This window comes from Protopterus annectens, chromosome 13.part0, assembly GCF_019279795.1.
Source record: "Protopterus annectens isolate FY-2018-M chromosome 13.part0, PAN1.0, whole genome shotgun sequence".
Lineage (NCBI taxonomy): Eukaryota > Metazoa > Chordata > Ceratodontiformes > Protopteridae > Protopterus > Protopterus annectens.
Window position 1 is genome coordinate 321964362 of NC_056747.1, and position 12231 is coordinate 321976592.

The following is a 12231-nucleotide window of genomic DNA, read 5'->3' on the forward strand; positions in this document are numbered from 1 at the left end:
GTTACCTTATTGTAGATCTAAAGGAAAATCTCTGTTGTAGATGTACGGTACTTGCCTTTCAGGGTAAATATGTCTGAGATCCAAAGTGTTGGTGTACGCCCACCATAATGGAATGTACTGGGGTCAAAGGAGGATGCTTTTCTGGACTGTAGGGTTCCACAAATGCTATGATAAAATGTATGAAAGACAAATTTTTTTTTTCCTTTGCTACCTTGAAAAAAAGCTTACCTGAAGAAAAAAAAGAAAAAGCTGTTCGCGGGCCAAAGCAGAAGAAAAGAAGAACCGGGAACCTCCTTGTAAGATCAGATAAACCGGTGTAGCTCTGTAACAGCGATCCATGCCCAAATAAAATAGAGGGATCCAGCAGCAGGTAAATCTCCAAATTTCAGTAAAAAGAAAGGCAATACCTGCTGCTGGACCCTCTATTTATCTGGGGAAAACAAAAAAAAATAGGTTGGGTTTGGAGGTGTTATTTAAGTAGTGGCTTGGATTGCAAGAATCTGATTGGTTGCCACCACTTGCTTTATCAACAACTTGTGTGTACATTTTCAACTAAAAGTTTAATATGACCAGCATATAAAAACATGCTGAATCGTAACTATAGAAGGTAAATTAAAAGTTCAGTTACGATTTCAGCGGGTTTTACATGAAGGTCAACTACAAATCTGCACTCTAGTTTATCATGCCATTTGAAGGCACGCTGGGGTGGGGGGGGTGGGGGTAAGATCTTGCAATTCTAATCATCTCATAGTGCGCTCATATGTATGCACAAAGGCACTATGAGACAGTAGTCGGGGTTAATGTGTTAAATGCCTACCACACTGCATGAAAGTTTTGGACACGGTGATTGATCAAGGAATATGTGTAGTAGTAGAAAGTACAATGGGAGATGAGCAATTCTGATTCAGATCAGGATTGGGCAGTCCTGTGGTGGTTCAAAGTCTGGTAGAATTAGTGCTTCTTATGTCAAGGACACAACTGCTCAAGAACAGATATTGTTCAGTCTTACAGAGGAGTTCCCAGTGAGAGTGAATGTGCATCAAGGTTCAGCTGTGAGGCCACTGTTGTTCACGCTGGTGATGGACTACGTCAGCAAACAGGTCAGAAGGGAACAGATCAGCAAAGTTGCTATAGGCTGACAATGTCACATTACAGGCAGACTATGAGAAAGAACTTCAGCAAAGGATAGGGTAATGTAATGCAAAACCAAAGGTACGCGAGATGAAACTGAGCACAGATAAGGCAGGTGTAATGGAAACAAATGGAAGAAATCAGAAGAATCTAAGAACTGAGATAGAAGAAAAATACTGGAGCAAGCTAACAGCTTCAAGTATATCTGAGGGGTGGCTGAGAAGAAAAGTCTGAATGAGGAGGTCAAAGCTAGAATCAGAGGGGCTGCAGAGACAATAAGCAAGTTTTTGGGAGGAAACCCATGCAGCCACCAGGAGAACATGCAGACCACACAAACAGTGGTTAGAGAGATCTAAATCGAACATAATCTTTTTGTCTAAGGCACAGATCTTAAGCATTACACCATAATGCTCTACAATGGGATACTCTGTGACATTCTTAAGCATTCTGTGTAGCACCACACATTACCATGTGCAGTGAGCAGTGTGTGGTCCAGCTATTGTGTGATGATTCTGAAAAACTGAGCCATACCACAGTCGTGCTGTATACGTGGGTACCTCATACTTTGCTCTGCAAGGCAATGACAGCACATGTACCATACCTCAGAAAAACATTTTCTGTAATACTAACATTCTTCAGTCTAATTATGTCTGACTCTGTGAGTGGGATTTTGATGACAGCATCAAGAAAACCTTTTCCTTCCTTTTGTGTTCTTAAGTTTTGGATTTTTCTTGGTGTATCCATTTTCAAAATGCTAGCGTTGATCACTGCATTTAGACGGCCTTTGCATTTTGATAAATTTTATACATACACACCTTTCATATATATGTGTGTGTGTGTGTGTGTGTGTGTATATATATATATATATATATATATATATATATATATATATATATATATATATGATGTACAGAGAAATATGCACACACACAAACATACATAACCCACTTTTTCCCCATTTATGCATATGGAGTCAGGGTATCACACCAACAGTGGCCATCATGTACAGCCAGTGTTCACACTGCCAGCTGGCTAGCATATACAGTTAAAATAAATAACACATATATGAAAATGAACACACAAATATATATCTATATGTATGTGTGCACATACACATATATACAGATGTGGAGGCTTACAGTTTGTCACGTAAGGAAAGGTATTTTTGGATTTGCATCCTTGTTTTGGGGCATGGTATGCCTGCAATATAGAAACCACATATAAAGTAATTTTCTGATGTGCACAACATAATACATTTCAAAAATAGCATTTTTAAGAATCTATCTTGTCACATGTCCCTTTCTCAACCATCCCAATGTGAGTATGTACTGTGACATGACTTTTGGGGGCGGGGGGGCAGATGCCACCTGTGCCATACTGTATGCTTGTGCTATCATGTACCAGAGTTTCCATTTTATGTTGCTTAGGTTTACATGAATAAGTGCATACTTGGAAATGTGATTTCCAATGATGCCCTGGCAGTGCTTGTGAAATTACAAGACAGTCAATGTCACAGAACAGACACTGTGAAAAAATATATTAATTACTTTTTAAACCAAGGAAAAGAAGAGAGAGGATGGACAGGAAGATCTGCAGATGCAGACTGACAAGCGCTGACAAGGCGGTGGGTAGCAGGTGTCATAAAACTAGGCTCGAAGATAAGTGCGGTGACAGTGAACAAACAGATTGTCCACATTAACCATGTATTGTTTTATGTGTGTTGTAAAAGAATTATGAAGCAAATCTGCACTGACACCTGCTTGTTGCCCTGCTGAGAGGGTCACTCCAACAGGAAGGGATGGGAATCCTGAACTTACATCCATCAGTTGTTTCCATTTGCCAAAGCCATTACAACAGTATTTTGCAGAGAGGTGGGAAAGACCTCAAAAGTTGACTGGTATGTTGTGTGGTTGTGGGGAATGGAGGTGTGCCTTTGTAAGTGGGGTGTGAATGTTATGCATTATGAAACAGAGACAGAGTAAAATTGTCCTCTGTGTAGTCCCTAGCGATTTCATCAGTGCTTGACTGGGACATGTATATTTCCCTGTGTTTGTCAGTACAATGTCTGAGTGCCCTGTTTGGAGTATGGTATCACTGCTGGTACTGTTTCAGTACAAGTATCTGATTTGGAAGTATTCTCCAGGAGTATTTTGCTGAGAGGATGCGAGACATACTACAAGTATACAACTAAGAGAAATTACATAAAGCAATAGTAACAGAAAGCACTGGGTCAAATCAGAGGCTTGGGAGGTCACTGTTAAGAAACAGAGAACTGTTGTAAAGCCTGCCATTAAATATCATAAATTCAGGTTATGCTATAACAGAATAACCATGCGAAGATAACCATATGAGCAGCCAGAATGCAATTCAAATTGAATATTTTACTGTGCACATTTTAAGAAATGGATAGATTGGCCTACATTCTAGATTGATGTTTACTTTTTAAAAAATATTTCCTGGCAAATGCCATTCAAAAGTTACGAGAACTATGGGAGAACAGTTTTAGTGGTACACCAGGCTGTGATTTCTTTGTCTACTGTCATGCAAAGTTGACTAATTAGCTGAATCTAGCTAAGCTGGGAATATGAGACTCTATAACCAAAAAAGAGCACTAAAGTTGCGAGTCCTCAGTATCAATTTATTAGAATGAAAGTTTAGCGCTTTTGTCAATATAATTGACTTCTTCAGAACAAAAAAACACTTTTCAAATCCAGTTTAAATATACTACATACTAATTGGTTCGCTTCTAACCAATGCCATCAATGAATGTTTTCAGTTCATGAATATTAATGGTAATGAATATTCTGTTACTTAAAGTAGGAAAATTCACAAAAACTAAATCACATTGTTAAACAATGAACTTAAAAACAATATAAATGTATACGTATGTATGTATATGTATCCATCAGGATTAAATGAACATTTGATCATTTTACCTATTCTGAAAGAGAAGGCACAACAAGTTTAACAGTTTCACAAATCATAACACTTGTTTGAAACACACATTATGTAGAGAATACCTTTTTAACATTTTTTAAAAGAACAAGTATATTTGATAAATTCAATGTTCACAATTTTGTATTTTTATTATTCATATTCATAAAATTAATTTTATGCATATTGTGAATATATGTTTTATAGTTCAGGTCGATCATATACAGTATACATATATATTGTTTTTAAGTTCATTGTTTAACAAGGTGAATTAGTTTTTGTGAATTTTCCTACTTTAAGTAACAGAATATTCATTACCATTAATATTCATGAACTGAAAACATTCATTGATGGCATTGGTTAGAAGCAAACCAATTAGTATGTAGTATACTATATTTAAACTGGATTTGAAAGGCGTTTTTTTGTTCAGAAGAAGTCAATTATATTGACGAAAGCGCTAAACTTTCATTCTAATAAACTGATACTGAGGACTCGCAACTTTAGTGCTCTTTTTTGGTTATTGGGTTTTCTTTTGAGCACCACTGCACCACTTGCTTGGTTAATGTGAGACTCTATGCCCACTGAAGGAGGGGAGATGGGAGGGAGTAACTTGGCCAGGAATTGAAACTTGCAAAACTGCTCCTTGTAAAAAGTCTTTTTTTATCTCGGCAATTTGATGACATTTTTGCAAGCATCTTTCAGGGAATGTGTAGTACATCAGTAGGAACATTTGTAAAACTCATTGCAGACCAGTCAATGACACATGAGCTGCAGACTCTCACACTTACCAGCTTTTTTCAGGTGTTCCATTTGAAGTGAATGGAAGTCTACTCTGACAACAAATGGTAGGGCTATTTATTCTTACAATCTGTGCATTATGGGACAGAATTAGCTTTCCAAAGGAATCATGATGTCTGCCCCCATGAGGCCAGACACTGGTAAAAATAAATAAAATTAGGAATGAATATTTATTCTGCTGCAGGCATCTTTGGGAGGTGCAGCAAACCATGGCGATATATGTTTTTTCATCTTAGAGATTTCTCTAGTTTAGTTAAAGTGTATCTATCTAGTCAGCATACTACCTGGGTCGGTAGCTCAAACAAGTTTTCCTGGCCACTACCTAACCTAATAAACCTACATTTAGCTGTAAATACAAGCAACACATAAAAAAAATATCACACTCATGTAACCCAGCTGCAGAAAAAGGATACAGTAACTCAGTGTACTCTAATAAACCCTGGTTAAGCAGTTATTACTCTTAACTTTTGTTAATAAAAGGTTCAAATCACTAGCAAGTGAAATGATCCTTACTTTTCAAATAGTGTTTCTGAATTAGAAAGAGAGTTAACTGGGTTAAAACAAACCTGGATAGCAGATAATTTTTCTTTTAATGCACGCCACAATATGACTCTACCCACTCTATTCACCCTTACTGCGGTCAGGCTCACTCCGCTCCCCTACCCCATCCTCATTTACCTCCCACCCACCCTCGCTATGCCTAAATTTCTTTTAAACTAGCCACACCCACAAGTCCTATTATCCAACCCAACTAACAAACAAAATTGCATCACGTTTACATAGTATATGTCTCCCTAACAAGGCAACAATACTTATAACTAATATAACTCTCTCAACTATTACAATACAGCAATACATTTACAAAAAAATCATTACATTCACTAACATTCAAATAAATCAACATATTCATCCATGTTACTGCAATAGCACTCCTAACAATAGCAACAAACCTCACCTCATAACACATTCTCAATTAGTCAGCAGCTCTCTATAATATGCCACTTCCCTGTCCACCACAGATAAAAACCTTTAAATATCACCATCAATCTACAGAATTACTTGCATTGATTTGATTACCTATACTACAACACCACAACAAAACAATTCCAATGTCTCACTAAAATGTAACAAAATACTTATGACTTCAATAACACAGAAGTAATCTTTACAAAACTTAAGATCAATTCCAAAAAATACTTAAACATAATTGGAACCTATTTACCTTCAGGTAACATCTCCACCCTAAAACACATCCTCTATTGCTCCTCAGACTCTCTTCCCCAGAAAACCATTATTATTGGGGACTTCACCATAGATTGGAATATTAGTAACTCACAGAACCCTTCAAATCACACAAACCTCCATGGGTTCACCCAAATCATACAAGCCCCCATTAGAATTGATAAAGCATCAAATAGACAATCCATTCTAGATTGGATGTTAACAAACACAGCTTGTCTCTCTTTACATGCTGGTTGTCTTCCAGAGAGTCTCAGTGATATCTTCCAACTTTTTAAATTAGGCAATGAATAAATCCAGCAAAACTCACCAACTATCACGAAATTAGGAACAAAAAAAAAAAACTGTAACACTCAAAATTTCATATCCACCCTTATATGGGAACCAATGAAACATCTACCCCTAGAGGAAGCTATAGAATACTTCAACTTAACTTTCCTGAACATTGTGAATAAACTAGCTTTCCCCAAGAACAGTAAAAATAAAAGTCAACTATGTCCCATGGTTAACAAAAGAAAGCAGATCACTATTAAAAGAAAGAGATAAAGCTTGGAATCTGTGGCAAAAAAAAAAACACACAAGTGACTAAACAGATATCATCAAAGCTTAAAAAAACAAATCAAACAGGACAAGATTAATCACTACCAATACATTCAGACTAAACATCAAAACAACCCTCAGAAGTTTTGGTCCACTATTAATAAAATCCTGCAAACTGGAAACACCGGTACCCCTACCCCTATAACCACTAACAACTCCGGTTCTATATCTATGCAGTTTAATAAGCACTTTAGAGTCCACATTAGCCCTCACAAATAACTGTTCCACCACATTCACAGAAATTCCCACAGCAAGCCAAGATACCAGCACCTTTGATTTCCAACCTGTACAAACAGACACTGTAAAAACACTACTGAAAAAACTCGAACCAGCAACCCTAGCAGCTGATAGCCTACCAGATGAACGTCTCAATCTGGCTGCAGATGCCATCTCCTACCTAGTATCCATCTTAAACCGATCCATTTCTGAACGAAAGGTACCAGCAATCTGAAACATTTCACACATCATTCTGCTACACAAAGGGGAAAATCATTAGAACTGTCCAATTACAGCCCAATAGCTATATTGTCACTCCTGTCTAATGTTCGAGAAAGATGCATCCACTCCCAAATTATGTAGCATATCCTTGATAACCTGCTATCCAAAACCGAACATGGATTTCAGCCCTAGCACAGCACTACTTCTGCCCTAATGAGTTTCACAAACATCATTAATCAACATAGGAACAACGGTAAAATAATATTCTCCATCTCTCTAGATGTATCAAAAGCATTTGATACTATCTCTCATAAACTTGTACAACTGCCTCATAGAACTTGGTTTAAAGACAACTTAAGAGTGCCAGCAAGCTGTAAAATAGCAACAAAGTATATTTCCTCTACTGCCCATTACTCTAGGTGTACCACAAGGTTCCATTCTAGGTCCCCTCCTTTTCACTAACAATTTACACACTGCTACACTGTATGACTCCCTAGTCCATTATGCACACGATTCTACATTAATATGAGCTGTATCATCACTCCAGTAGTTAAAACAACTAATGCAGCTGTCCTCCTCTGCAGTTGAAACATGGCTTTCTGAAGCTCAACTTATTCTAAACACCAACAAGACCAAACTCATGACATTCCAAATCACTAGAGCTATAAATCCCCTCCCTTGGTTTAAGGTCACATCTAGAAACAATACCACCATCTCTCCTGTTTCCCAGACTACACTTGTGGGTGGTGTTATTGACAACACTATGAAATTCAACTTACACATAGCCCAGACAGTCAAGAAAGTGAATAAACTTGGTACTCTACAGAAATAGACAACACCTAACCAACAGCACAAAGGCTACTATTGCAAGAACACACCTGATCTCCACACTCCTCTATGCCTCACACATTCTGACGGGTCTATATTAGATCACCGACCGCTTAAAGAAGCGAACGGTGATTAATCGACCCTATGTAAGCGAAAGCTTACAATCTCGAACTGTCAGAAAACACATACACGCAACACAAGCACACCAAACAAACAGCAATCCGCACACACACACACACACACACACACAAAATCTTACAACTAACCCTACACTAAACTACATACACACCACTAACTATACACTTACCTTAACTCAAACCCTAACCCTAAGGTCTGTCACTATTGCACACTCACCTCACCCGCTCCCTAACCCTAACTCACCTAACCCACGCCCTAACCCTAACTCACCTAACCCACCCTAACCCTCACATCCACATATTCGCACACTTACCTGAACCCGACCCGTAACTTTCCATCACAGCGCTGAAAATACCGAAGCAACAGAAACAGACAACCAAAATTTTTCCCTAGGAAAGATTTCGGGTTTCTGTTGCTTCGATATTTTAAGCTTTCCTGAACCCGACCTGTAACTTTCCATCACAGCGCTGAAAATACCGAAGCAATAGAAACGGACAACCAAAATTTTTCCCTAGGAAAGATTTTGGGTTTCTGTTGCTTCGATATTTTAAGCTTTCGCTCTGTAGTGTTCAATATTAGAACATTGGAAGGTTTTAAACCTTGATGTTCTAATATAGACCCATTCTGACAAACCTAAAAAAATCAGACCTAGCAAAATTAGATAACTGCTATAATAACATCACAATGTTTGCAACAGACTCCAACTTTAGAACGCACCATTGCCTTGCACTCAAACAAGTGGCTAGAACTACCTCATCTCTTAACTTGTAACCAACTTACTTTGGCCCATACACTTCTAAATCAACCTGAAAAAACCCTGCTCTGCAAAACCTTCTACTTCTTAAACTAGTACCCAGTCTTTAAGCGCAAATAATAAATCCTCCTTAAAAGTTACAAAATCCAACAATGCTGTTGGAGATGCCCTCTATTCTACATGCATAGTCAAAATCTGGAACGCCTTGCCAACAGATATACAGACAACTACAAACACTATTCAGTTTAAAAAAAGACTCCACTCCCATTTATTGAATACAAAGCTATGCTTATGTACCAACCCTGGATAACCTGAGTGCCTTCTTGTAACCACCCTTGCTATCTAACTTCTCTATCCTCTCTTCCTTATTCTTATCTTCTTCACACCATCCTTTCCTTCACAGTAATTAAGTCTGACTTAATCTCTGCCCTCAAAACTTCCAGCAAATTTTCTCAATTAGTAACTGGTCTGTTTTCTCTGTATTATCTCTCTCTGATAATATGGTATTATTTACCTATGTTATTCTGCATAGTTATGCATATATATATATATATAAAGAGTTTTTGTAGACAGTTATGCATATACATAAAGAGTTTTGGTAGACAGACCTATCAGTACCTTGTATTACTAGAAATCTAGAAATGTGTATAAACCTTAGTTTATATGTGTAAAATAAATGTATTAAGAACGCTGTATGTATTGCACTGTGTCTATGTGTTACTTCTCTGTTGTAATGTTTTGATATTTTGTATAACTGTCCTGTTATAAATGTGGAACTTTTCTCTCTGGGCCTCTGCTGAAAAAGGAACTGTAACCAGTTGGAGTTTCCTGGTAAACAAATGTAACATAAAATAAATAAATTACACTTATTTTAGTAACCAGCCTTAGGACTGTAGCATTTTCTACACCACGCAGTGAGCACTGACTGGTTTCAGTTACCAGCTTTTAAATGAATGTATCATATATATAAGTTGTAAAGAGCATGCATTCAAAAATGGTACCCAGTCATAAACGTTGATGTCTACTCCCTTCTCCAAAAGTATTGTGACGATATCGGTGTACCCTCCATTACTCGCTAGGGACAAAGCACTCTCTCGCTCCATTGCCAATATAGATGGATCTGCACCCTGTAAAACAATACATTAAACTGTAAGCATAAGCACAAGATGAGAGAATGGGAAAGATACAGTCTCGACTGCCTATGCAAAACAGGAAGACAGACTGTGTCTACTCTTGGGTGCGTGAGACAGGAGAGAAGACAATACACTTAAGAACAGCAGGAAAATGCAAATAAACAGAACTACAGAAACGGCATTAATATGGAGACTGTAACATGACCAGGTCTCTGAAGCATGAAGTGTGGTGTGAAGACAGGTGCAGTGATTTTTTTTATAAAAACAAAGTCATGCTAGAAAACGACATTTACTAAACATAATTTCTTGAGTAGTTCTTTCTTGAAACAAAACACTCAATCCATGAAGTTTTGTACATTACAAAATAAGCCTGTTTTTATGTACATTTAAAGTTATAGTTCATAATGATCTCTATTTAATTATCTAGTCTTATTAGGTTTATAGGTTAGTACTTGGCTAAATGCCCTTGGAGGCCATTTTAATCCTAGCCAAGTATTTCATACTGTGCTTAAAATTAACCCAATTTCAGAGTTTATACTGACCTAATCCTTTCCAAAATAACATACTCAGTGGCACAAGAGGTAGCGCACTCACCTTCGGTGCAGAAGGCTGTGGGTTCTTTTCCCACACCAGGTGGATGACTTGCTAACAATGCAGTACAGTAAAAAAGGGTGTTGCATTCTTGAGTGTGTCATTCTTCTGATGACTCATTACACAAAGTTCCCATCTGCTTTAGTTGGTGATAGCTCAGATCGATGTAAAAGATTCCATGGCACCTATCAAAAACAGTATGGGAAGTTCCCCAATATCCTGGTCAAATTTACCCTAGTAGTACATATACCACCTCGAGTCTCTCCTGAAGAAAGGCCACCAGCCTTGTGGGACTAACCCAATCAACAAAAAACAAATGAAAATAAATAAAATCTATACTCATACATTACTCTAGTAGTAATTACTAGATCAAAACATAGACATTTGGAAATTTCCTGTTTCCCATTCACTGATCCAAATTATGCTTAAATGTGGTCAGGAATTAGTTTTGTTTTATATGGATGGGTAGTCTGTTCCAGAGTAGTGGTATATCTTCTACAACAGGCGGTATTCAACTTTTTTTGCATCAAGGATCAGTTTCACGTAAAACAATTTTCCATGAACCGACCATCATGCGTGCATAATAAAACACTAAGTGTATAACATTTATTTATTTGTCATTTGTTTACTGGGGAGGTCCAACTGGGCTAGAAGACCATTTTCAGCTGAAACCCAAACCCAGGGAGAAAACCTCCAAAGTACAATAAAAAGACAATTGGTAATAACAAAAAAAATATATATGTATATATAAATATATATATATATATATATGTAGATATATATATATATATATATATATATACATACATACATACACACACACACACACACACACACACACACACACACACACACACACACACACACACATTCTGCTTATCAGCATAACATTGATCTACTATGGTCGAGAGGTACATAAACCTAATGGCAACCTTACTGACTTTTTATTTATTTTATTTTATTTATTTTACATTTGTTGACCGGGCTAGTCCAACTGGATACATATCCTTTTTCAGTAGAGGCCCGGGGAGAAAAGCTCCCAAATTTAGAAAATAATAACAATACAGTACGATAAAAGAAGACATAATTAAGTTTATAAGAGCAATATTTTACATCTGTCCCTATTATTTGTGGTTCTGTCCAGATTTACTGTGCGAGAAGTTGGGTTGGGAGACACGCAAACCTCATTGCTGCTGCCAGAGCGCTCTTTTTCTCTCCATCTCACTCTCTCTCTCACACAGTGTCTTCTGCTTTCATACATGCAGACAGAAACTACACACACTTTTTTTTTCAGTTCCCTTGACTTTTATTTTACACTCGCTAAACAGCAAAAGCAATGCTTAGCAAGTGTAAAATAACGGCTCGATTGATCTCCCTGCTCACTCTCTCTCCTATACACAAAGTCTCTTCTTTTACATGCACATGCACTGTTGTTTCATGCATGCATTAATTCTCACAGACAGACACGCAAACACACTCATACATATACATACACACATTCACTTTTTTGTTTCACTCCATGCCTGATGGCCTGGTGGTTGGGGACCGCTGCTCTGAGATAGATCTACCTTTCTGAAACATTAACAAAATGATTTGGAAGAGGTTTAGGTCCCTGGATCAAGTACTTTTGATACCATCTGACTTGCA

General features: G+C 37.5%; 2 protein-coding genes across 9 annotated transcripts in view; one reads left to right on the plus strand and one right to left on the minus strand.

The window, feature by feature from the left end:
- Positions 1-12231, plus strand: part of BORCS8 (BLOC-1 related complex subunit 8) — a 1082199-nt gene that overhangs the window by 618474 nt on the left and 451494 nt on the right. The window lies entirely within an intron of this gene.
- Positions 1-12231, minus strand: part of RFXANK (regulatory factor X associated ankyrin containing protein) — a 223150-nt gene that overhangs the window by 90253 nt on the left and 120666 nt on the right. For all 5 annotated transcript variants that reach the window (XM_044053915.1, XM_044053912.1, XM_044053914.1 and 2 more), the window contains exon 6: positions 9862-9987. In XM_044053915.1, the coding sequence (XP_043909850.1) occupies positions 9862-9987 (126 nt within the window). The remainder of the gene's footprint in view (positions 1-9861; positions 9988-12231) is intronic.